Genomic DNA, 24,756 nt, shown 5'->3' with positions numbered 1-24,756 from the left:
GTTCCTTAGAATAAGCTATTTATCTACATACAAAGCGGACCTACATACATTGAATTCGCCGCCATGTTTTGTACAGCAGCCCTAAATGGACAAACAACTCTCGCATTTTCTCTTCCTCTCCGTGGTATCGTGGTGAAACGGATCGTGGGATGATACGTGATGAACCGGAGAGCACGATCTCTCCGGTTCGGACCAAATGTGATTAATTGAAAGTTTATTCATCATTGAGTAAAAGAGTAATACGTGCTCTCGCAGTTTCAGCTCCAACGCGCTCTCTCTCTCTCTCAAGCATCTTTCTCTCCGATGTCTCTCTGCTGGAAAGTATCTCCATAGATATCTGTGAGTATATCTGCTAAAAACCTTAGTACCGCGGGTCCTAACACGTATCATTAAACACGTAATATTTAGTCTTGTCTGATTGTTCCAAGGTTACCACAGAGAGCAGGATGCAGTTCATGGCCTGACCTGATGGTAGAGCGGAGAATGGGAAGTGGGGACCTGACAAGAGCTGAGATGATAGAGCTGGATAAAGAAGGACGCGGTCTGCCTGAATTTTAGAATTTTAAAGTTTTACTTAATTAATATTGCATATAGGAATTTATAGTCTGTTATATTTGACCTGTGCTTCTCTCTCCTTTATCCTAAATGTGTGCGCTCACTGAGCGTGTGTGTGTGTGCGTACTTGTCTGTGTACGTACATGTGTGTGTGTGTGTGTGTGTGTGTGTTGTGTGTGTGTGCGTGCGCATCCGTGTGTGTGTGTGTCTCTGTCTATGTGTGTTAGTACGTGTGCATATTGTGTGTGTGGAGTGTTTTGTATGTGGGTATGTCTGTCTTCTGTGTTTTCAACCTTTTCTTGTTTCTGCAGGTACAACTTTGATTATTTTGCTTATAGTCAATATGTCTCATGTACAGCTGCTTTGTAACAATGAAAATTGTAAAAGCGCTATATAAATAAAGTTGAGTTGAGTCTCTGCTGGAAAGTCTTTATAATAATAACACAGGTTGTAGCTCTTGCTGTCAGGACCCGAGTCTAATCTTTCTCTCTCTCCTGCGCTCTCGCACAGCTGATCTCAATCACCACTCATTTCCCTCTCACACCTGTGTTTAATCTCTTCGTTTTCTCTCCCCTTTATATCCGCCTCGGTCTTGTCTCTCGTTGCCATTGTGTTTTGTTTAACTGCCTGTCGTCTCGCATTCAGGTCTTCTTGAGTCTTGTTCATTTTTGCTGGATTACCTTTTTGTGCCCAGAAAGAGTGCTGGTTCTTCGATTGTGGTGATCGCCGCCGCATCCTCGCTGCCGACCTGTCATCTCGACTTCGCTCTGCCAGGATTCCTGTCTTGCCTTACCCCCTTGGATGTTGTCTACCCCTCGGTGACCCTTGCCCGTCTGACTTCGAGTCTGTCCTGCACCCCTGGATAATGTACGCACCTCGGAACCCTTGGCCTGCTCGACTTCGTCTCTGCCTTTGCCCCAGAACTGTTTTTGCCCTCTCACGGGTTTTTGTGTTTTTCCCTTTGTTTAATAAATACCTTTTTTGAGCAACCATCCGCTCTTGGGTCCTTCGTTAGTGATTCTGACATTACACAATGGCCAGTATGGACCCAGCAGATGGTGCGTCCCTTCGCTCGGCCATGGAGATGCAAGGTGTTCTTCTGGGCCGTCATGAAGAGGGATTACTCTCAGTTCAACATTCCCTGGAGACTTTGTCTACCCAGGTACGCGACCTGACTTCGCAACTGGAGAGATTTCGCCTCACGGAAGCCGAACTCCCGTTTGCCGCTGCAGCCTCTCGGGAACGCCCCCACGAGCCCCGAGTCAATAACCCGCCTCCCTATGACGGTGAACCAACTCTGTGCGGGGCGGTCATAATACAGTGTGAAGTCGTCTTCACACGCCGCATCCTCGCTACCGACCTGTCATCTCAACTTCGCTCTGCAAGGATTCCTGTCTTGCCTTACCCCCTCAGATGTTGTCTACCCCTCGGTGACCCTTGCCCATCTGACTTCGAGTCTGTCCTGCCCGCCTGGATAATGTAAGCACCTCGGAACACTTAGCCTGCCCGACTTCGCCTCTGCCTTTGCCCCAGAACTGTTTTTGCCCTCTCACGGGTTTTTGTGTTTTTTCCCTTTGTTTAATAAATACCTTTTTTGAGCAACCATCCGCTCTTGGGTCCTTCCTTAGTGATTCTGACACCTGCCTGACTTTTATCCTTATTTTTAAATTTAAAATCCACAAAACTTTTATTTCATGTAATATATAAGACATAGCTCTTTCTACAGTCTTTCTAATGCCCGCAAAATATCTTCCATGCGTCAACATGAGAATGACATCTTTTTGTACTGGGTGGCCACCGCCGTGTTTGGACTGAGCGATTCGTGTCAAATCTATAATACAACGCTAGTGGCCGCTGTTAATCAAACACTGAGCCTTTAAAGCCTGAAAAATAATCTGCGTGCACATGGGACTGTTTAACGTGGTGCTCTAATTAGACTTGCTGCACCTAACCTAATGCAGTTGCTAATGTTGTAAATGTGACGTAATCACCTCAGGGGTTATGATCGAGGGGGAGGAAATGTCTAAAGGCCCATTCAGAATGCGGGAGATGCGAAAAAGCGAAACGAATACCCGACGAACCAAGTTTTATAGCAACGAGGAAATGAATGTTCCCTTTCTTCGATTTGACGCCCGCACGGTAGATGGTGCTGATGGAGAATACATTTCACGCCTAAACATTAGGTGGCGCTCAACCGCTATTCAGGCTTCGGCTGCTGAGAAGAAGAAAAGCTTAAAGCTTAGCGCGTAGCAATACAGGCTACTAGTACTGTTTGCTTTACGTACTTACAACAGCAGAATAAGAAATGGATTTCTCCAGCAGCAGTGAATATGCGTTTATTGTTTTCTGCCTGAATGAGCAAAGGAAGAGAAAAAGATGATATTGGGTTCACCCTATTCTTGAGAAGAGAGAAGAGCATGGGGAGTTTAATAGATTGATCCAGGAAAGCTGTATCACAATTGTTACTTTAGGACAGTGGTCACCAACCCTGCTCCTGGAGATCGATTGTCCTGAATATTTCAGCTCTAACCCCAATCAAACACACCTGAACTATCTAATCAAGGTGTTCAGGTTTGCTTGATAATTACAGACAGGTATGCTGAAGCAGGGTTGGAGCTGCAATCTGCAGGACCGTCGATCTCCAGGAACAGGGTTGGTGACCACTGCTTTAGGACGATGCTCTGGGGGTTAATTAGTTACCAAATGGCATTTGCATTGCAGCTGTACTATTTAAACAGTTGTAAAATATGTGTACACTTCACTTGATGTTTGTTTACATGTGACTGCTTAGTTGTTGTATATAAAGAAAAATCAAAATATCCCCTGGGGGACCCCCACTTTGGGACCCCCTGCTTTAGATCATTATAGATGTGCTTTCTGTAAAATAATGCGTCTGACACAAAGCTTCAGTACCGAGCCATGCTCGCTGGTTTATTCTTGCACTGCTTATGCACGCCAACAACGTGCTACGACATCACGTAAAACTACAGACGTCAGGGCTTCACTTAAAGGACCAGGCACACAATAGCAATACATAACATCTCCTCTCCTAAGCATGAAACACAAACATATTACTATTAAACAACTATTAACAATAATGACTTGTTGAGCATCAATATATAACTAGGAAGGAGAGGTTACCAGCACATCACTTCCACAAGGCGTCTCTACCACGCCTGTCCCTGACTACAAACAGAGCTTAACAGGAGGCTTCACAATTCTGCCTCTTCGGGTGGTGTAGGGTCCTGTGGGCAATGACTCTTCAGTAGTCTCGAGTTCAGTAGGTGTCACTTGGGCCGAATTAGAATTATCCACAGAATTATCCACAGAATTTGGCTCCTCAGTAAACAATGACTCTGGCATCTCCGACCATTGATCCTCACTGAGCAGGTGACGGGGCGCATTGGCAGCTGCTGTGCTCTTACGAAGATGCTGTATATTGCGACGGTACTCTTTTCTTCCACAGTCTACAACATAGGACCTTGGGGCACAGTGTGTTCTCACTACAACTCCTGGAGTCCACGTTTTACTGCCAGGGTGTGGTTGCATTCTTACCTCATCTCCCGGCTTCAGTGCAGCGCGAGGGCCACTTGCTCTCTTACTATCATAGTACACCTTTTGAATTCTTTTACCTTCATCCAATTGACGTTTCACTCTGAGAGGGTCATACGACGATGGAGTAAGCAACAGACGAGCGGCAGGTAAGTTGTTACGAGGCCGCCTGCCCATCAGAAGCTGAGCTGGAGACAGATTCACTCTCTCAATTGGCGTTGTTCTGTAGTCAAGTAGCGCGAGATGTTTGTCCGGCGCTTTAGACCAAAGTTTCTTAACAGTCTGGACTGCTCGCTCTGCCTCACCGTTGGAATGTGGTGTGTGAGGAGATGACGTCTTGTGTGTAATTCCATAGCTTTGGCAAAACTCCTTAAACTCATTTGCTGCATATTGCGGTCCATTATCCGAACGAAGGATGGCAGGAATTCCGTGTCTGCTAAACTGAGCTTTGAGCTTTTCAATAACTGCACGGCAATGTAAGTTTTTCAGCTTGTCCACTTCAATGTATTTTGAGTAGTAATCCACTAGCAGAACATAGTGTTCTCCTTCAAACTCAAAAAGATCAGAAGCTACCTCTTCAAATGGAAGGCCTGGTGTTTCTGTTGGTTTGAGTGGTTGTCTAGGCAGTCGGTTTTGGAATTCTGCACATTTACTACAGTTTTTCACCATTTGCTCAATCTCAGAACTCATACCTGGCCAGTATAGGACCTCGCGGGCTCTCTGCTTGCTCTTCACTATTCCTAAATGGGACTGATGTATGAGCTTAAGCATGTGTTCTCGCATGGAGGGAGGTACCACTATACGCAGGCCTTTGTAAACAATGCCATCTAACATGGAGAGCTGACTTCGTGAGTCCCAATATGGTTGCACTACATTAGGCACATCACGCCTATGGTCTGGCCAGCCTTGCGTGATTGTCTGCTGAAGGCAGCTGAGCTCTACTTTTGTGCAGACTTGGAGTTCAGAATATCTCTGCTCGCTAACGGAGACAAAGTCAAGCGCAGAGACGCACTCTAGGCCTTCTACCTCTGGATCCTTTCCAGGTAACTGTGCTCTGGACAGTGTATCGGGCAGTTCCATATCCTTTCCTCTTCTGTACTTAACAGTCAGATCATACCATTGCAGGCGGAGGCGCATTCTCTGTATGCGCATGGGTGTGGAAAGCAGAGGCTTTCTGTATATGTCCTCCAGTGGTTTGTGGTCGTTGTACACTATGACGTGGTTTCCGAATATGTAGTTGTGAAATTTGACGCAAGCATGGACTATTGAGAGCATCTCCTTCTCAATTTGCGCGTAGCGAGTTTCTGTATCCGTCAGTGACCTGGATGAGAAAGCGATAGGATGACTGTCCTGCAGCAAGACCGCACCAAGGCCATTGCTGCTGGCATCACAAAAAATCTCCACTGACTTTGCTGGATCAAAAAAATGTAGCACAGGAGACTTCGTACATAAGTCTTTAAGCTTGTCAAAGGCTTGTTGTTGTGCCGGTTGCCACGCAAACTCAACGTCAGCTTTTAGAAGTTGTCTTAGCGGTGCATCCACTTCACTGAGGTTAGGCAGGAATTTCGACAAATATGTGACGAAACCTAAGAAACGACGAACACTATCCTTGTCTGTTGGTGTTGTCATCAACTTGACAGCCTTTGTTTTCGATGGGTCTGCTTTCAGGCCTTCTGATGTTATCAGATGTCCTACATAGGGTACTGATGATTGTCTGATGTGGCATTTGTCAAAGTTTAACTTGAGATTGTAGCTTGTGGCTCTTTGAATTACCTTACGTAGTATTTCGTCGTGTTCCTTCCTTGAGGGAGCTGCGATGAGAATATCATCCATGACGCTGATAGCTCCACTGATGCCTTCGAGCATTTCATCCATAATACGCTGGAATATTTCTGGTGCACATTTTAGGCCAAAGGGAAGCCTGAGCCATCTGTATCTTCCAATGAGCGTATTAAATGTTGTCAGGAGTGATGACTGTTCATCCAACTCTATTTGCAGAAAGCCAGATTTTGCATCCAAGACCGAAAAGACTTTAGCTCCCGGCATTGCTGAAACCACTTCTTCGATGGTACGCATTGGGTAATGTTCCCGCTTTATGACTTTGTTCAGGTCGCTCGGGTCAATACAGATCCTTATTTTCTCATTTCGGATTGCTGCTACCATTGAGCTCACCCATTCAGTTGGTTGGTTTACTTTAGTGATGTGTCCATCTCTTTCCATCTCATGCAGTTTTTCAATTATCTTTTTCCTTAGCGCTGCTGGTTGTCTGCGGACTGGATGGACCACACCTTTTGCATCTGGATCTATTTTTATTGTGTACTTGCCTGGCAAGGTTCCAGTAGTGTGAGACAGCTCTGGGTATTCATCTAGTCCAACCGGTACGTTTTGATTTACTGCCTTTTTGCTGAGATGTGTCTTGATATTCTCTTTCTTTGTAGACTGCAATGCGTCGAGCCGCATTATTAAGCCTAAAGCTTCTGCTGTTGCACCACTAAGCACATTTTCCTGTGAAATATCCACAATCTCGTATTCAGCTGGTATTTCGGTGGATTTATGTTTCGACACTAGGTCTACCGCAGCCACTGGTTTTAGCTTGTGGTTTGAGTATGACTTTAACACTCGATTGGAACGTTTGAGCTCACCCTCATGCATAAGTAACTGGTAACTATTCAAAGTTAAAGTGTTGCATCTTGCGCCGGTGTCAATTCTGAATGGTACCTTCTGAGACAAAATTTCAATGTCCACTGTCCACTTATTTTCATCGTGTTCACTTGCTTGCATCAGATTTATGATCAGTACGTCTTCCTCCTCTGAATCTGATTGCAGCTGCGCACTGACTGCATTTACCGATCTTTTACGACATACTGCCACCCAGTGGTTTGGTTTGTGACAGTAGGAACACACAGAGCCTTTAGCTGGACATTTTCCTTGGTTCCATTTGTGTCGAGGGTCTCTACCACAACTTAAACAGCTTTTTTGTTGCGCCGTTTGCATTTCTTTCTGTACAAATCTTGTTGGACTTTTTCTGTAGACTTTCTTATTTGCGTTTTGGTATTTTGCTTTTACGTTTACAGCTTGCACTTGAGATTCTTCTTCTCTGACTATTTTCATCTGCTTCTGTGAGAGTTCAAATTGCTGAGCTATTTCTATGGCTTTTGGCAACGTTAGATTTTCACCTTTGTCCAACAGTCTCTCTTGTACGCGCTTTTCTCGGACGCCAGCTATTACCGCATCAATTAACATGTCATCTGGATCTGCATACTCACAATCCATGAGCAGAAGTCGTAAATCTTTCACAAAGTGATCAAAGCTTTCGGTGAGTGATTGTTTTCTTTGTTTGTAGCGGTGTCTGGCTATTCTTTTGTTTTTCCTTGGCCTTATGTAGTTTGCGAATTGATCCAGAACTTTAGATGGGTCATCTTTCTCACCTTCGCTCCACTGCAGTGTCTTGTATATCTCTCTGCTCTGCTCGCCAATCCATGTGCCCAGCCAGCCTGCACGCTGTTTCGCCGATTGCTCCGATAGCGGGCCGTCAAAGACGAATGCGACGTGGCTCCGAAATCTTTCAAACTCCTTATACAGATCTGGAGCATCCCAGTCGATTCCTGGGTGCTCGAACTGCGACGATGCCATAATTAATATGTTCCTTACAGACTTCTGACACCATGTAAAATAATGCGTCTGACACAAAGCTTCAGTACCGAGCCATGCTCGCTGGTTTATTCTTGCACTGCTTATGCACGCCAACAACATGCTACGACATCACGTAAAACTACAGACGTCAGGGCTTCACTTAAAGGACCAGGCACACAATAGCAATACATAACACTTTCAATCCCAATTTATGATTTGGAATTGTATGAAGCAATGATGCTTATGGCTCCGCTTTCACGCAATGATGCTGTATCGGGGAGGGGGCGTGACCAGCTCGAAATGCATTTAAGTCCACATTGAATTTTGCAACACTCAATGCACTGTGTGTAAATGAAAATGCAATGTTCAACCCGTTAATGTTAATGAATTTAGAGAAAATAACATTGAATGATCATTCTGCTACAGTTTTGCTTGGCTATCTTAAACATATATAATCAATTTGGAGAATGCATTTTGATTTTGCAACATAAGAGCGTCAGTCAAATGCCAATTGTATTGTTGATTATTAATTTTCATTTTGCACCAAATGTTGCACATATCTGTTGTTTTAAATGTATATTTAAATACATAAATGCATTGTCATTTTACATACTGCATTGCAATTTTGCGTTGTAACTAAGGAGGCGGGGTCAGCGTTGGCTGGGCTTATTCTTTTTATTTCTCTTATAATCACAAACAAAATACAATCGCGCCCATGCGCGTCTTACAATCGTACAACTTTAAATAGCGGTTACGTATGAATCCGGTTGCTTCGTCTCACGTTCCTCGTCCTACGGACGGTAAGATTTGGCTCAAGTCTCCTCGTACCTGCGGCTGGTAACATGCGTTTTCCCAGCCGGTCTCTCTCTGCCTCTCGTTCACTCCTGCAGCTTCTTATGCGTCTCCTCACCAATCATTGTAACGAGACACAGCTGATCTTAACGTGAACTTGACCTACTTACGCCGTCTTTCTCGCGCCTCCTCCCTTCGGCGCAGACCTCGCTAAACCACGCCTCCCTTGCCACACCTTTATACATAAGATCATTTCTTAACTTTGAATGTAGTAATACTGTAAATATTTGTGCATTGATATTTAGTTTGGTAAATAAACATTTTAATGTTGTAAAAGTAAACACTTTATATTCTGATAAGTATATTCACAATCATGTCAGAAGGGCCTCATTTAGTAACTTTGCCTAAAAAAAGTGTTTTATCCAATAAACCAATATATAGTTGAATAAACCAATGTATCTAAACCAATATATAACTGAACAAACCAATGTATCCAAACCAATATATACTTAAACAAATCAATGTATCCGAACCAATATATAACTGAACAAACCAATGCATTCAAACCAATATATAGTTGAACAAACCAATGTATCTAAACCAATATATAGTTGAATAAACCAATGTATCTAAACCAATATATGGTTGAACAAACCAATGTATCTATATACTGTAGCTGAATAAACCAATGTATCTATATACTGTGGCTGAACAAACCAATGTATCCAAACAAATATATGATTGAACAAACCAATATGTTGAACAAACCCATGTATACTTGAGGAGACTAATGTTTACCAATGTATCTGAACCGATATATGTGTGGTTATACCAATGCATATAATAACCAATACGGTTGACATTAAACCATACATTCAACCTAAACCAATACATATTCACACATTATATATGAATTATTGGCACAGCATGCCAACTTTAATCATATAAAATCATTTCACCAAAACAAAGTTGTTCACAATGAAAATGCTGAGTGACGGAGTAACAGAGTAAACCTGACTTCCCGACCTCAGGAGGTGCTCTAGCGATAGCCTTGTTTTGGAAAACCACTAGCTACAGTATTAAGCCCTGTTCACAGATATAAGTTTATAATTTGTTAACTTTATTAATCATTATATTTATTGAAGTTGAATCATTTATAGCATTTATTGGTAATATTAGGTAGAATTATTCACACTCCACCCCGGACCTCACTAATTTTCAAACCCTGGCTACAGCGATGCAACCAGGAAAAAACTATTGGTGGGGATTTTTGCAGATTAACGATAGTTATTGTTATGGGGCTGATTAATTTAAGCCGGCGGGTAACGACTGAGGTGCCCTTGAGCAAAGCACCTTACCCCTACTTGCTCCCCGGGCGCTGCAGTGATAGCTGCCCACTGCTCCGGGTGTACGTGTGTTCACGACTTGCTGTGCGTGTGCTCACTACTCTCTGGATGGGTTAAATGCAGAGGTCACATTTCAGGTAAGGGTCACCATATTATAGGTCACTTTCACTTCACTTTTCACTTTCACTTCACTAATTGGCAAAAACGATAAATTGGTCAACCTCTAAAACATATCCTTCTGAAGTGACATTTAGGGATTCTGAACCAGAAACTTTGATCAAACAAGGCAAGTTGCATTCTAGAACCAGTCTTGTACTTTTGGTGCACCCATACGCAATATCTCTGTTTGAGCCACAAATCTCTTTGACAAGAAGGTCATGGGTGGCCTTTACAATCTATTTTTAGACAGCTGCCGTGACAGAGGGAACATTAAAATGTCTAAGTTAAAATACAGAATTTATTTGAGGCTTATCATTTACATTGTTTACAAATGTCTAGAGGGGATATTTGCATTTGCATGTGCATTTAATTAACTTACAGGTTTGAGAAAAGTATAAAATTATTAATTGTAACAAACTTATTTGTCTAAGGACAAACTACAGTATTTTCAGGAAATGGATTTTTATGTTATTCTCTTGGGTCCTGAGTTAATAAGCTTTGCGCATGTGTTATTTTTTCCGAGCCAAAGACGTACATTTTACAACATTTAACATTTTACCACTTTACTGTATGCAACATTTAATGGAAAAGGCTATTTATACTCACCATTTATCAACTCAACTCAACTTTATTTATATAGCGCTTTTTACAATTTTCATTGTTACAAAGCAGCTGTACATGAGACATATTGACTATAAGCAAAACAATTGAAGTTGTACCTGTAAAAACAAGAAAAAGGTGAAAACACAGAAGACAGACATACCCACATACAAAACACTCCACACACACAATATGCACACGTACTAACACACATAGACATAGACACACACACACGGTGTCACGGTACCACCGTCTTGTTTATGAAATTCTAGTCGTGTGGCAGGATCGGGACAGAGTCCTTAGGTTTTATGTGAGAAAACCATGAGTTGTTTGTTTTTACCTCTCATGTGTTTTCTCGTGTCTTGTCATTGGCCCCGCCCCTCTCGTCTCATGTATTGCCTTCCTCCTGTGTCAAATGTTTCCCACCTGCCCTCTGTAATTATCCCTCGTTTGTCTTGCCTATATATACCCTCTTGTTTCTTTGTCCTGTGCTTGTGGATTGTACCGTGTATGTGCATGTTTTCCGTGGATCGTTCCTGTACTTACCCTGTGTCTGTTGGATTTTGTGAGTGTTTCCAGTTTTGCCTCGTGTTAATTTATCGTGTCGTTCTGTTTCTTGCCCCCTCATGGGAAGTGTTTTGTTTATTTTCTTGTTTTGTTTCTGTGTTCCTAGTTCCTGTTTTGTTTTGCACCCCATCGTGGGTTTTTGTTTTGTGTTTTTTGTAATAAATATCCTTTGTTAACAAAACAAGACTTTTATTAAACAGGGGACAAACACTAACAAAAGGAAATACCCACAAGGGGGTGTCTAACAAGATGAACTAAAATATAAAACAAGAAACAAAATACTTCCCTCGATGGGGCAAAAAGAAAACCAAACTAGACACGACACAACACAACGTCTTAAACAGGGCAAGGTAATATAAACGAAGAGACCAGGAAACAGGAACATAACCCGAGGCACAAAAACCACTGGCATGCATGAACAAGGTACAGGGTACACATACATACACAATCCACGAGCACAGGACAAAAAAACATGAGGGCATTTTAAAGGCAAGACAAACGAGGGATAATCACACAGGGCAGGAGGGAAACATTAGACACGGCAGGGAAGCAATACATGAAACGAGAGGGGCGGGGCCAATGACAAGACACGAGAAAGCACATGGAATGTCAAAAAGGTAAACACCCCATGGCTTCTCACACTAAACATAAGGCTTTGCCACGACTCTGCCACAAGACATCCATGACAAGATAAAGCAGAGTCGTGACAGACACACTCTGTCAGTTTAAATCTAGACTAAAGACGCATCTTTTTAATCTTGCATACACTACACTTCCATAATATAAATCCTCTGGGGGTTTAGGCTGCATTAGTTAGATCAACCGGAACCAAAAACACAACTGATTTACTTGTTGCATCAAAGAGTGCAGAACAGTACTCTACTCTCAGGCAGTCTTGTCGCATTGTTCCAAGGTTACCACAGCGAGCAGGATGCAGTTTATGGCCTGGCCTGACCTGATGGGAGAGCAGTGAATGGAAAGTGGCGACCTGACAAGAGCTGAGATGATGGAGCTGGATAAAGAAGGGCGCGGTCACTTGACACGTCTTCACCACAAAATTTCAAATGCTATTAGATTATTAATGATAATCTTAAACTATAATTTACCTTATTAGTAAGTTTATTTATTTTTATTTAGCCTTGTTGTGCAAGCTCTGTCAAGCTTGTGCAGAGGCAGCAACTTTTCCCAGAGGGGAACTGGAATCCCCTGGTTGGGCCTGCGTTCTCCTGAGTTTTTTTTTCTCGATTAGAGATTTGGTTTCCTCGCCACCGTTTGCATACTGTTTTTTGCACTTTTTGCCTGGCCGGGGGCTGCTTTAGAATTTTAAAGTTTTACTTAATTAATATTGCATACAGGAATTTATAGTCTGTTATATTTGACATGTGCTTATCTCTCCCTTATCTTAAATGTGTGCTCTCACTGTGCGTGCGTGTCTGTGCATACTTGTCTGTGTACGTGCGTGTGTGTGTGTGTGTGTGTGCGTGTCCGTGTGTTTGCGCATCCGTGTGTCACGATTCGTGGTGGAAGAACCCAATTGCAGGCAGGCAGTGGATGAAGGGGTTAACCCCTTCATGCCTGCCTGCATCTGGGTTCTTCCACGCCAGTCGTGACATGTGTCTGTCTCCCGGACAGTGCAGGGAAGACTATTCCAAAGTTTAGGCGCTAGATAGGAAAAAGATCTACCACCTGCACTTGATTTTGAAATTCTAGGTATTACCAACTGACAGGACGCCTGAGAGCTTAATGCACGTGAAGGACTGTAATACAAGAGGAGTTCACTCAAGTACTGAGGAGCTAAACCATGTAGGGCTTTATAGGTAATAAGCAAGATTTTAAAGTTAACGCGATGCTTTATAGGTAACCAGTGCAAGGTTGACAGAACCGGGCTAATATGTTCATACTTTTTTGTACGTGTATTATCACTGCACAGGCATGCAGTATGCAAATCAGTATTTTTTACCCATATTTATTGATTACTATGACATAGGAGATTGTCTGTCCCTGCATGGCGAAAACAGAAACAGTAACATATGTTGTTTACGTTTAATTACTGAGTCTTCATTATGTCAATATGCAGTTTATTGACTTTAAAAGATAAGAGGAGCTGCCAGGCATCGATCCGTTTGACTACTCATATCAAGGCATAACTAAATACTAAATTAGGAGTTAATTATTTTAAATCAATTTGCTGTACTTGTGTTCCTTGCATCCTAGTTTATAATTAATTGCTGGTTTGGTACCCTTTAAACATATTGTAAAATGTTTTTCACAAGTGAACGGACAGAACGATAACTAAGAAACTGAAAATAATTTGTCATGTTATTTTGAAAATTACAGAGAGAACTGGCACAAATATAGATGATCCAATTAAAAGCCTCTGTGTGGTAGCATTCTTGAAGAATGAGGCAGTGCTTGAGAAAAGTGACTATCAAACGCTTTAAGAAGGCCTTGAGTATAGAGTCACTTTATTTAAACCATCTTGCATCTGTCTTTAAACTTTCTATTAAAGGGCTATGGTACTGTAGCATGGCAGCCATCTAGTAGTGACTACGCCACCCTAAAGTAAATGGTAAAACAACCCAACTAAGGCCACGCATGCACATTCCTCATAAAAGGCAAGAAGCGCAAGTTCCCACAAAAAAATAGTTTTTTTTTTCAAGTTGAAATGATTTGGAACTCCTGCCCGATGATGTGACACTCACAACAATGCCCACAACGCTCATACAATAACCTCTTTAACCTTTACAACAGCCACAGCCACCGCTGCGACTGTACCAAACAGCAAAGCTGACCAGGTGGGAGACTTGATGGCACACTGCACTGGGATAGCAGCACACTACACACATTGCATCTCACCCCACCGTCACAGATCAGACTACAATGCTGCAGTAAGGGAGGGAGGGAGGGAGGGAGGGAGAAAGAAGGGGAGGGAGGGAGGGAGGGAGGAGAAGGAGGGAGGAGAAGGAGAAAGAGGATGAGGGAGGGAGGGAGGAGGAGAAGGAGGGAGGAGGAGGAGGAGGAGGAGGGAGGAGGAGGGAGGAGGAAGGAGGAGGAGGGAGGAGGAGGGAGGGCAAGGAGACAAGCAGTCTCGGATGAAATTCGAGCCACTTTAGTTGACCATGTCCTTGTCCATGGTATGACTATGAGGGAGGCTGGGCAACGAGTACAGCCAAATTTGAGTCGCTTCACCGTCACCTCCATCATCAGAGCCTTCAGGGAGGAAAACAGGTAGGTGTACTTACAGTAAGACTGCTACGTACAGTAACTTTAGAGTGCAAACATTGTTGCACTATGCTACTGTAATAAAGAAATGCATCAAATTGCCTCGCATACAGATAGAGTTTCAGTATGTTTCCATTTTTCCTGTAAATCCTGTAGGATGTGTGACAGTTACAGTAATGAGTGCTTCTATTTTCGTAGGACACAGAGACGACCACCTGGTGGAGGCATGCTAAGGCTTTTGTCGGAGGAGCAAGAGAGGGAGCTTGTAAACATGGTCATTGCCAATAATGTAATCCGCCTGCGAGAGATTCAAAGGAGAGTGATTGAGGATAATCATCATTTTTGAGGGATAAATGCCATCAGTCTCTCCACAATTGATCGTATCCTCCGAAAGCACCGGTTCCGGATGAAACAGGCGTACCGCGTTCCATTCAAACGAAACTCTGACAGAGTGAAAGACCAACGAGTGGAATATGTTCAGGTATGAGTTTTGATATCGTATAAAGTATTGTGTCCCATCACAGTATAGCAGTTTATGCTGCCATTTGTTTCCTCTTGAACTGTGCTTCAGGGTAGTGATTTACTCTACTGTGTTTCATGTGTTTTGCAGATAATCTTTGAGATTGAAGGCTGGCCTGTTCCCCATGAAATTATCTTTGTGGATGAGGCTGGTTTCAACCTGACCAAAAGAAGGAGAAGGGGAAGGAACATAATTGGCCATCGGGCTATCGTAGATGTCCCTGGTCAGCGCGGAGGGAATGTTACTATGTGTGCAGCTATCAGCTAACGAGGGGTACTCCACCGTCATGCCATTATAGGACCCTATAACACTAGGCTCCTCCTTGCTTTCCTTGATGGTTTACGAGAGCATGTGTTCCAGCTGGACCTCAGGGAACCAGCACAGCCAGAGCAGCCTCACTACGTTGTTGTTTGGGATAACATCAGCTTCCATCGCGCTGCTCTGGTTTGTGATTGGTTTACCAATAACCCGAGGTTTTCTAACATCTTTCTGCCTGCATACTATCCCTTTCTAAACCCGATAGAGGAGTTTTTATCAGCATGGCGGTGGAAAGTGTATGACTGAGAACCTTATATCCGTGCTCACGTCCTCCAGGCCATGGAAGAAGCCTGCCTAGACATATCGATAGATGCATGCCAAGTGTGGATCAGGCATGCAATAGGATTTTACTCTCGCTGCCTGGCTAGGGCCAATATAGCCTGTGATGTGGACGAGATTCTCTGGCCTGACCCAGAACAAAGACGGGATGCTGAGGTGGAATATTTTTTTTTACAGTTGTGCTGTGTAGTACATGAATGAATAAAAATGTGCCAATGTATACATTGGTTGTGTCTTGTGTTCATGTGAAAAGGTTTATGAGGGGGAGAACCATAACTTACCAGTTTTGGAAATATTGTTTTGAATTGATCTCACCAGTGTCTAAGACTATGTTGCAGTGTGGGTGTTTTTGAGGGCTTGTGTGTCATGTCTGCAGGAAAAGTTTGTTTTTTCAGCAAATTTGAATGGTTTTGAGAAGAGAGCTTCATTTTGACCTGACAATAGGATGTTTGGAGAATTGGGTGAGATGTTATAGATTTGTGTTTACTGTTTTGAGAATACGAGGCATAATTTCAAGAAATGTGTTTAAGCAATCGAGAAAAACTTTAACGCGAACAATGATATGATCACATCGGTGTGATCATTCTACACTGGTCCCTGCAGCTGAAACAGAGACAGACGTACTCAATCCTGCCAAATATCAAATCTATGCAGTGCTTTCAACCACATTTTAAGCTTCAGACATTTAAATACACGTGCATACAAGTAAAAATACATTATACAACAGTTTTTTCTGGTTCTCGAATCTGATTCTGAATCCGAATCTGAGCCATGCAATATTCTACCAGTATCACCAATGTTTGTATCACTCCGCCACTAAACTAGCTCGGACTATACTTTCCCCGCAACTGCATCACTCTGAAGAAGCTAGACAGCTAGCTAACACACAAACACACATGAAGCAGTTTATCATTTCCAGAATGTTTATTTCTGTGATGCTTTCTCTTTTTTTGTAAAATTGACATACAATTAACAAGATATGAAATTACAAACAGCACATTCATTTGTTTGGTATACATATAAACGCATGCACTGCAATCTGCACATGGGTGTACATATGATGCGATAGGACTTTCTTTCATTATCATATTATATAGATCGCATTTTAACTTCCAAGAATGTAATAAATATGCTTACAGTGTAAAAGAAGCTTACGTGTAAAAGAGTTCATATCTGAAGGACTTCCCTGTCAACCAGTAGCTAGTGCCCCTTACATTTTCTAATATTTTTAATTTACATGTCAAACAACAGTTGGTGAAATATGAGTTGGGAAATCTGCTAACATAAGTCAAAATACAGACCCAATAGTTTGTAGAAGAAGCATCTTTGATTGTTAGATTTAAATGTCTACAGAATAGGGCCACCCCTTCCACAGCCATTGTTACTAGTGCACTCCAATGAACAGCCTGAAAGCAATCTGCAACACAATATTTTCCCATTTGTTTGATGTCAAGGACAGCGCTAACATCAAACTAAAGGTAAAACATGCCTCTTTAAGTCACCATTATTCAGAGTTTCTTTGCTGAACCACAGTCAATGTCTTTATGACTAGAAATAATTAGTTCAAATCACATTTTTTAGACAAATGTGTCTGATTTTTGAGGATGTCTGGTTTGTGGATTAGGATTTATTTAGGTGAGTAAATAAATGTTTTGAGCAAGGCCATTTTTACCAATTTAACAAGTTTGACATAGATAGTTTCAGCAGCAACAACATAAGCAAACATTAACTTAACTTCCGGTAGACTGTTGAGTAGTTTTAATTACAATTAATATACAATAAAATATTAATATAAATTAATATTAATAACAATTAATAACAAATTAATAACAATTTAAATTCTTAAATTGTTATATTATTCTCAGCTCTCTGTTGACTAAAAAAAGCTAAACTGAAATTAAATTCTTATGTTAAAAAAAGCATGATTGCAAAATGGGGTGTTATAAAATGCTGTGGCACGATTTTATTGTCACAGACCTTGATTTGTGCTTCATAGTGAAGACACTGCAGTTTTTCTGTAACAGTCAGTGCTCCAATCAGACTACACACGGATAAAAATGCTACAACTCATTTGGATACAGCACTATTTTTCATTTGATCATTTGTTAGAGCTGATGGAAGCTTGATCGCTCTTCGTTGTTTTCAATACCATGTGCTCTACACAAAGTTTCTGTGTGTACTATAATCACTTTAAAAATATTTTTGTTTCATAGGTCACCACTGTATTTGCAACCAAGGTCAAGTCTTTCAGCTTTGTGCCACATTTGAAAAGAATGCCTTTTGAGAACAAGGTTACATCAAACTGGCAGACTAGTCTTCAGACAAATGGAGCAAACAAGGTGTGCTCCTGTTGTTTATTCCATATGCTACACAAAAAAGTCAGAATAAAACTAAATGCCAGCACTAAATGCCAAAGTTACAAGACAAATTCACCCCAAAACAAACATTATCTCATATTCTCTCTCCCACAAAGTTAGTCTAAACCAGAATTATGCTGTTTTTCTGTAGAACATAAAGGAAACAATTTTGTTACCTCAAAAAAAAAGACATTAATGTGTCATGAAAGTAGTTCATATCACCAAGCCTTCAGGAGGCCATGATTGCTTGCTAGGTTCCTCCAATCCGGTCCTGGAGGTCCAGTCCCCTTACTCACATGTGATTTCCTTGTGTATCAATAGCTCCTGAGGTTGTGAATCAGTACATCGTGTACACGGGTCCGGGCACTGGTATAAGGACCCTGGCTCGCTTCACATTGGGACACAGTTAACTTATTTTCCTGTGACGTGACAGCTTAAGCACGTTGTCATACTTCACAGCAAGTAATTATCAACATATCAACGACTTTATTTGTTATATTGGTTGACGTACATATGACAAACACTTCAATTATTCTCTGTGCACAAATTTGGTCAATTGTTCTATTTAACTGTAGATTGTGTCCCTGCCTGTCTAGCAATGTGTGTTTATACATAAAATACAATAAATGTTTGTCTTTTTAAAAGTTCTGTTGCGTTTCATTAAGTTGGCTCGTGCGATTTCGGTTAAACAGCTTCCAAAAATGTCAGATGATTTCTGGTAAGGGAACATAGGGAGCCTCGATGCTTCCTAATTTTTGCGTTGCATTGTGGGAATTTTTAGGGAACAAAGTGCACTGGAAGGATTTTGCGAATGAGAAAAAATGGCTGACTCCCTGATCAGTGCCCTGACCACTGAACAAGGGAGCTGATTGAGACACACCCCTTGTGATCCTGAAGACCTTGATTAGCTTGCTCGGGTGTTTTTTCAGGGTTGGAGCTAAACTCTGCAGTGCTTTTGCCCTCCAGGGCAGGATTTTAGGAACCCTGATTTAGAACCCTGAAAAGCAAATCATTTCTATTGCAAAATGTCACCTTCTGCTCTCAAAGAAAATTATTTATATTACTGATGCCAGGCATGTTGCATGTGTCTGTTTCTCACACTAAGCTATCAAGCAGAATAAATATTGGGCCCATGTTATATGAACTACTTTATATTTATTTAATTGTAACATTTGAGCTTGACATAATGTAGTCACTATGAACTATTGTTGTATGTATGTCTAGAGCTTGTTAATTGACGTCACGCTGCGTTGAATGTTGTGCCATTTTAGGAGGATTGCTGCTAGTGCGTTCAATGCAGTGTTTTGTTTTTCTTGTTTGATAAGGAAATATAACTATGGTAGGTTGGTCTTGCTGTGTTAAAAACTGCAATAGCATTACGCAGGGTCGTTCAGGAAAAGCCCATGGTTCTTTCACTTTTGATTTCTCCATATATTGGACAAAACAAGTAACAACGGAGCCCCTTTAGGGACATGGGGTGGAAAAAATATGAGCGGGAAGAGAAAATATTTAGCGTTATCTCGCAAAACATTGCGTTCCCTCGCAAAACTTTTGCGTTCCCTCGCAAAACTTTTGCGTTCTCTCGCAAACATGTTTGCGTTATCTTGCAAAACTTTTGCTTTCTCTCACAAAACTTTTGCGTTCTCTCGCAAACATATTTGCGCTATCTGACTATGGAGGACTAAACCTGCAAAAATTATAAATAAATAAATGTATAAATAAATAAATATATAAACGAATAAATGTAATAATATATGAAAATAAATAAAGGAATGAATGGTTTGATAAAACAAAATAATTCGTTTTAGCTATTATTGAGCTTAGCTTTAACTTTTTTTTCATTTTTTAAATTGATTTATTATTTTTTGTGTCCATTTTTTAATTATTTTTATTATTATTTTTTAAATTATTTTTAGATTATTTTATTTATCATTTCCTTTTATTTTTTACATTTATTTATTTATACGTTTACTTATTTTTATATTTATTTATTATCGCATGTATTTATTTCCACTTTTATTTATTTATTCTTGAATTTATTCTTAATTTTCTGTGTCTTGTATGATAATTAGATGGGTTGGTCTTGCCTACTATTGGTTCAGCGTAGATTGAAGTGTTTGATTGATTACTCTTGGCTTGTTTTGGACTAACGTCACGTCACTCACTGATCGTTTGCTTCGTGTATAACGTTAAGTAACTATGGCGGGCGCACAATTAGCTAGAGAGTTACGGCATTTAGCCAATGAAGTCGATAACCATGCATCAAATGACTATGTGTCATTTAGATTAGGTGCGCTTATTGATGTTTTATTACAGATTGACGGCGAGATAAATGACAAAGTTCTTCAAAATCTGTGCGAGTCAGGGGGTGCTAAGGTGGTGACCAAGTTCCGATTACAGGTCCTCCGCCAAAGAGGTGCATGAATGACCTCAGCAGATTCGTCGATTCTGAAAGCACAAGACGACTTTATATTAAGATGTCTAATAAACACAGACTTTCTTGTTACATGATTTTGACATTCTTGTTAAGATTGCAAATTATTGGTATGATCGCCCGTAACGGCTGAAGCGAGGTGAAAAAGTAAATAAAGCGGTTTGACACGGGATTCGTACCCATGCAATAAAGCAAGGCAGCGTGTCACTGTGGTAACAATCACACTAAGCTATTTCGCAAGGCTAGTTGCTGTAGATCTTTGCAATAATATCAAAATTATGAATCCAGGGAATATGCCCGTGTTAACTTGTGACCTCTGTGTTATTTATCTCTTATGAAATGTAGTAAAGTTTACGAGTACCATTTAGTAACCACGTCTTTTTAGAAGGAATGGTTTCCATTTGATGGCCTCTGTAGTGAAAGAACGATGGTCATTACTACCGTGTTAACTTGTGACTTAAGTTCATTGTGTCAATTCATTTACATTATGTTACATCATGTTACATTAAATTTTTACACTTTTACGAACCGAAAGGCTGCTTATAACTATCACTTTGACAAAGCGTTAGCTTGCGACTTCGGTTTACATGCTCATCTGTGTGTCAGGGTTCTGGTAGACGGAGAGCACACCACGGAGGTAGATAAGAAAAAGGAGTTTATTTCAAAAACAGGAATATCCAAAAACAGGTAAGTATTTCAAAAACGGGAATATCCAAAAACAGGTAAGTATTTCAAAAACAGGTAAGTATACTTATCGGGGTAAAGAATTGCAGTGAAGACAACAAGACTGAACAGGGAAGAACAAAAAGGTGCAAACTTAAATAGAATCCTGATGATGTGATGCAGGTGTGGACTAATCAAAAATGGTGGATGTGCGGTGCATGCTGGGAAACTGAGTTCAGAACTCCGGGGAGAGGGAACGGGTGAAGCGAGCTGGCGGTGACGACATGGGGGGCGTGGCCGGTGGTGCTGAAACCGTTACAGTACCCCCTCCTCCATGGTCCGCTCCAGCGGACCTACCAGGGTGACGGGGTCGACCTCGAAGTCGAGGACCCGGACGTTCAGGATGGGTTTGGTGGAACTCTCGTAGGAGTGCTTGGTCTAGAATGTCAATCCGTGGTACCCAGGATTGTTCTTCAGGTCCGTAGCCCTCCCAGTTGATTAGGTACTCGAGGTGACCTCCCCGTCTCCTGGAGTCCATGATCTCCTCTACCCTGAAGATCTGTTGGGCGGCGTCCAGAGGTGGTGGAGGAGGAGGCAGATCTGTTGTTACAGCAGGGTCTGTAGAGGAAACAGAAACAGGAGTAATAAAGGGTTTGAGAAGGGAAACGTGAAAGGAGGGGGAGATCCGGTAGTGTTTGGGCAGCTGGAGGCGGAAGGTGACGGGATTGATCTGTCGAGTGATGAGGAATGGTCCGATGTATTTGGGACTCAGCTTCCGGCAGGGTTGTCGCAGGCGTAAGTCCCTTGTGGACAACCAGACCCGTTGCCCTGGAGCATACTGGGGGTTTGGGGATCTTCGGGCGTCCGCATGGAGCTTCTGCCTGCGGATAGCCTGCTGGAGGTGGTGGTGAGCTGAGTCCCAGACCCTCTCGCTCTCCCGAAACCAGTGATCGACAGCTGGCACCGATGAGGGTTCTCCAGACCAGGGGAACAGGGGAGGTTGATATCCTAGGATACACTGAAACGGGGTGAGACCGGTTGAGGTCTGTCGAAGGGAGTTTTGGGCGTACTCCGCCCAGGGTAGGAAACGGTGCCAGCTGTGTTGGTGAGTATGGCAGTATGATCTCAGGTACCTCCCGATGTCCTGTATCTTCCGCTCAGCCTGGCCGTTCGCCTGAGGGTGATATCCGGAGGTCAAGCTCACCGAGATGTTCAGTATTCCGAAGAAGGCCTTCCAGACCCGGGAGATGAATTGGGGACCCCTGTCTGACACAACGTCTTCAGGAAGCCCGTAATTGCGAAACACATGGGTAAACAGGGCCTCAGCCGTCTCTAGTGCAGTGGGGAGCTGAGTGAGGGGAATCAACTTGCATGCTTTGGAGAACCTATCCACTGCCACCAGGATACAGGTGAATGTGACAGACAGGGGCAGGTCGGTGAGTCCACTGCGAGGTGAGACCACGGTCGTTGGGGTATGGGCAATGGGAGTAGTTTTCCCTCCGGCAGGTGACGTGGTGTCTTAGCGATGGCGCAGACTGAGCATCCTTTGACGAATCGGGCGATGTCCTGAGTCATCCCAGGCTACCAGTGTTGGGCGGAGATGAGCGAGAGGGTGCGCTGTCTGCCTGGGTGTCCTGATCCCGGAACAGAATGAGCAGAGTCCACGAGGGTAGTGCGGAGCTCGGATGGCACAAAGATCCTACCCTCGGGACCTCCCGGCGGAGTAGGGTGTTGGAGTTCAGCGATGTCCCGGTCGAGGGCCCACTGGATGGGGCAGACGAACAGGGCTGGAGGAAGCACTGGTTCAGGTTCGGTTAAATCTGGGGTGACGTAGTGTTGTCTGGAGAGAGCATCAGCTTTGCCTTTTTGCGAGCCAGGTCGGTAAGTCACTTTGAAGTCGAACTGTGAGAAGAAGAGTGCCCAACGGGCCTGACGAGAATTCAGCCTCCGGGCCTCTTTGAGGTACTCCAGGTTACGGTGATCGGTGATCACGGTGAAGGGATAGTTCGCTCTCTCCAGCCAGTGTCGCCATTCTTCCAGAGCCAGTTTGATGGCTAGGAGCTCTTTATTCCCGATGTCGTAGTTTAACTCCGCCGGGGATAGCTTGCGGGAGAAGTAGGCACATGGATGGAGTCTAGGAGGCTTCCCCTGCCGCTGAGAGAGCACCGCTCCTACCCCGGTCGTAGAGGCATCCACTTCCACGAGAAAAGGCAGGTCTGGGTCGGGTAGAAGTAGGGTAGGAGCAGTACAGAAGGCTTGCTTCATCTGGTCAAAAGCTTTGAGAGCTTCGGGATTCCAGGACAGGGTTCTCGAGCCTTTTCCAGTCATGGCGGTGAGGGGAGCTGCAATAGAGCTGAATCCAGCGATGAAGCGCCGGTAGAAATTAGCAAATCCTAAAAACCTCTGCATCTCCCTCACCGTATGGGGTTGTGACCAGTTCTGGACCGCCTCCACCTTCCCCTGATCCATGGTAACTTGGTTGAAAGAGATGATATAACCCAGAAATTGTATGGTGGATTGGTGAAACTGGCATTTCTTGAGTTTCAGGTATAGTTTATGTTGGCGTAGGCGTTGGAGGACGATGGAGACATGGGTAACGTGAGCGGGTCGAGAGCGGGAGTAAATAAGTATATCGTCGAGGTAAATTATAACGAATTTCCCCAGCAGGTCCCGGAAGATCTCATTCATAAAGCTCTGGAACACTGCTGGGGCGTTCACCAAGCCGAAGGGCATGACCTTATATTCGTAATGACCGTTGGGAGTCACAAAGGCCGTTTTCCATTCTTCACCTGGGCGAATCCGAATCAGGTTGTAGGCGCTTCTTAGATCCAGCTTGGTGAACAATGTGGCATGGCGTAACTGTTCCAGGGCTGCAGGTATCAGGGGAAGAGGATAGGCGAAGCGCTTGGTGTGACGATTGAGAACCCGATAGTCTATGCAGGGACGAAGATCTCCATCCTTTTTCCCTACGAAGAAGAAGCTTGACGCGGCAGGGGAGACAGACGGTCGGATGAAACCTTGTTGTAATGCCTCCTCGATATACTCCTCCATGGCCTTCTGCTCCGGGATGGACAAGGAATAGATCTTTCCTTTGGGCATTGTGGCCCCAGGCAGCAGCTCAATGGCGCAGTCCCATGGCCGGTGAGGAGGCAGCTCCGTAGCCCTCAGCTTGGAGAAGACGTCCTGGAACGACCGATAATCTACGGGAACCTCCCCGGAGTTGAGGACCTCAGGACTCTCGACGGTAGTGGCTAGGATGGGTAGTACCGGTTTTAGGAAAGTTTCCTCCTTGATCGGGACCCTGGTGTTGGCGGGGCGACCCGCCCATCCGGATATGATGCCAGTGCGCCAGTCCACGATAGGTTGACGTTCCATCAGCCAGGGTCGTCCCAGAACGATATCGGAGGTGGACCCCTCCAGTACCCAGAAGGAGATCTTCTCCGTATGCCTGGGAGAGATGTGAAGGGTGATGGGTGGGGAATGGTGTGTGATCCGACCTCGGCCCAGCGGTTTTCCTAGGATGTCTTGCACAAACATGGTCCTCCCGTTCCTTAGGCGCGGGAAGCCCAACTGAGTAAGAAGATTCAGAGAAATGAAGTTCCCGGCGGCTCCAGAGTCAATCAGGGCGTGGACTGGAACAGAGAAGTTAGGTGCAATAATGACCACTTGGGTAAGAGCAAGGTGAGGTAAGGAGGCCGGTGTATGGATAGAACTCACCGCTGGTCGAGCCGGACGGACGGGGCAGACGGCTAGGCGATG

At 43.3% G+C, this 24,756-nt stretch overlaps 1 protein-coding gene across 5 annotated transcripts in view; it reads left to right on the top strand.

The window, feature by feature from the left end:
* mlip (muscular LMNA-interacting protein) overlaps positions 1-24,756 on the top strand; it is an 89,264-nt gene that overhangs the window by 22,620 nt on the left and 41,888 nt on the right. For 3 of the 5 annotated variants that reach the window (XM_057341561.1, XM_057341563.1, XM_057341559.1), the window contains exons 1-3: positions 14,275-14,907; positions 15,037-15,699; positions 17,757-17,882. The exons of 1 other annotated variant lie outside the window; for it this stretch is intronic. In XM_057341561.1, coding sequence (XP_057197544.1) covers positions 15,544-15,699; positions 17,757-17,882 — 282 coding nt within the window. In that variant the 5' untranslated portion in view covers positions 14,275-14,907; positions 15,037-15,543. Of the gene's footprint in view, positions 1-14,274; positions 14,908-15,036; positions 15,700-17,756; positions 17,883-24,756 lie in introns of those variants that run through there. One more of the 5 variants, XM_057341560.1, reaches the window with a different exon arrangement.

This window comes from Triplophysa rosa, linkage group LG9, assembly GCF_024868665.1.
Source record: "Triplophysa rosa linkage group LG9, Trosa_1v2, whole genome shotgun sequence".
Lineage (NCBI taxonomy): Eukaryota > Metazoa > Chordata > Actinopteri > Cypriniformes > Nemacheilidae > Triplophysa > Triplophysa rosa.
The sequence above is the reverse complement of the archived record's forward strand: the minus strand, read 5'-3'. Positions and strand labels throughout refer to the sequence as shown.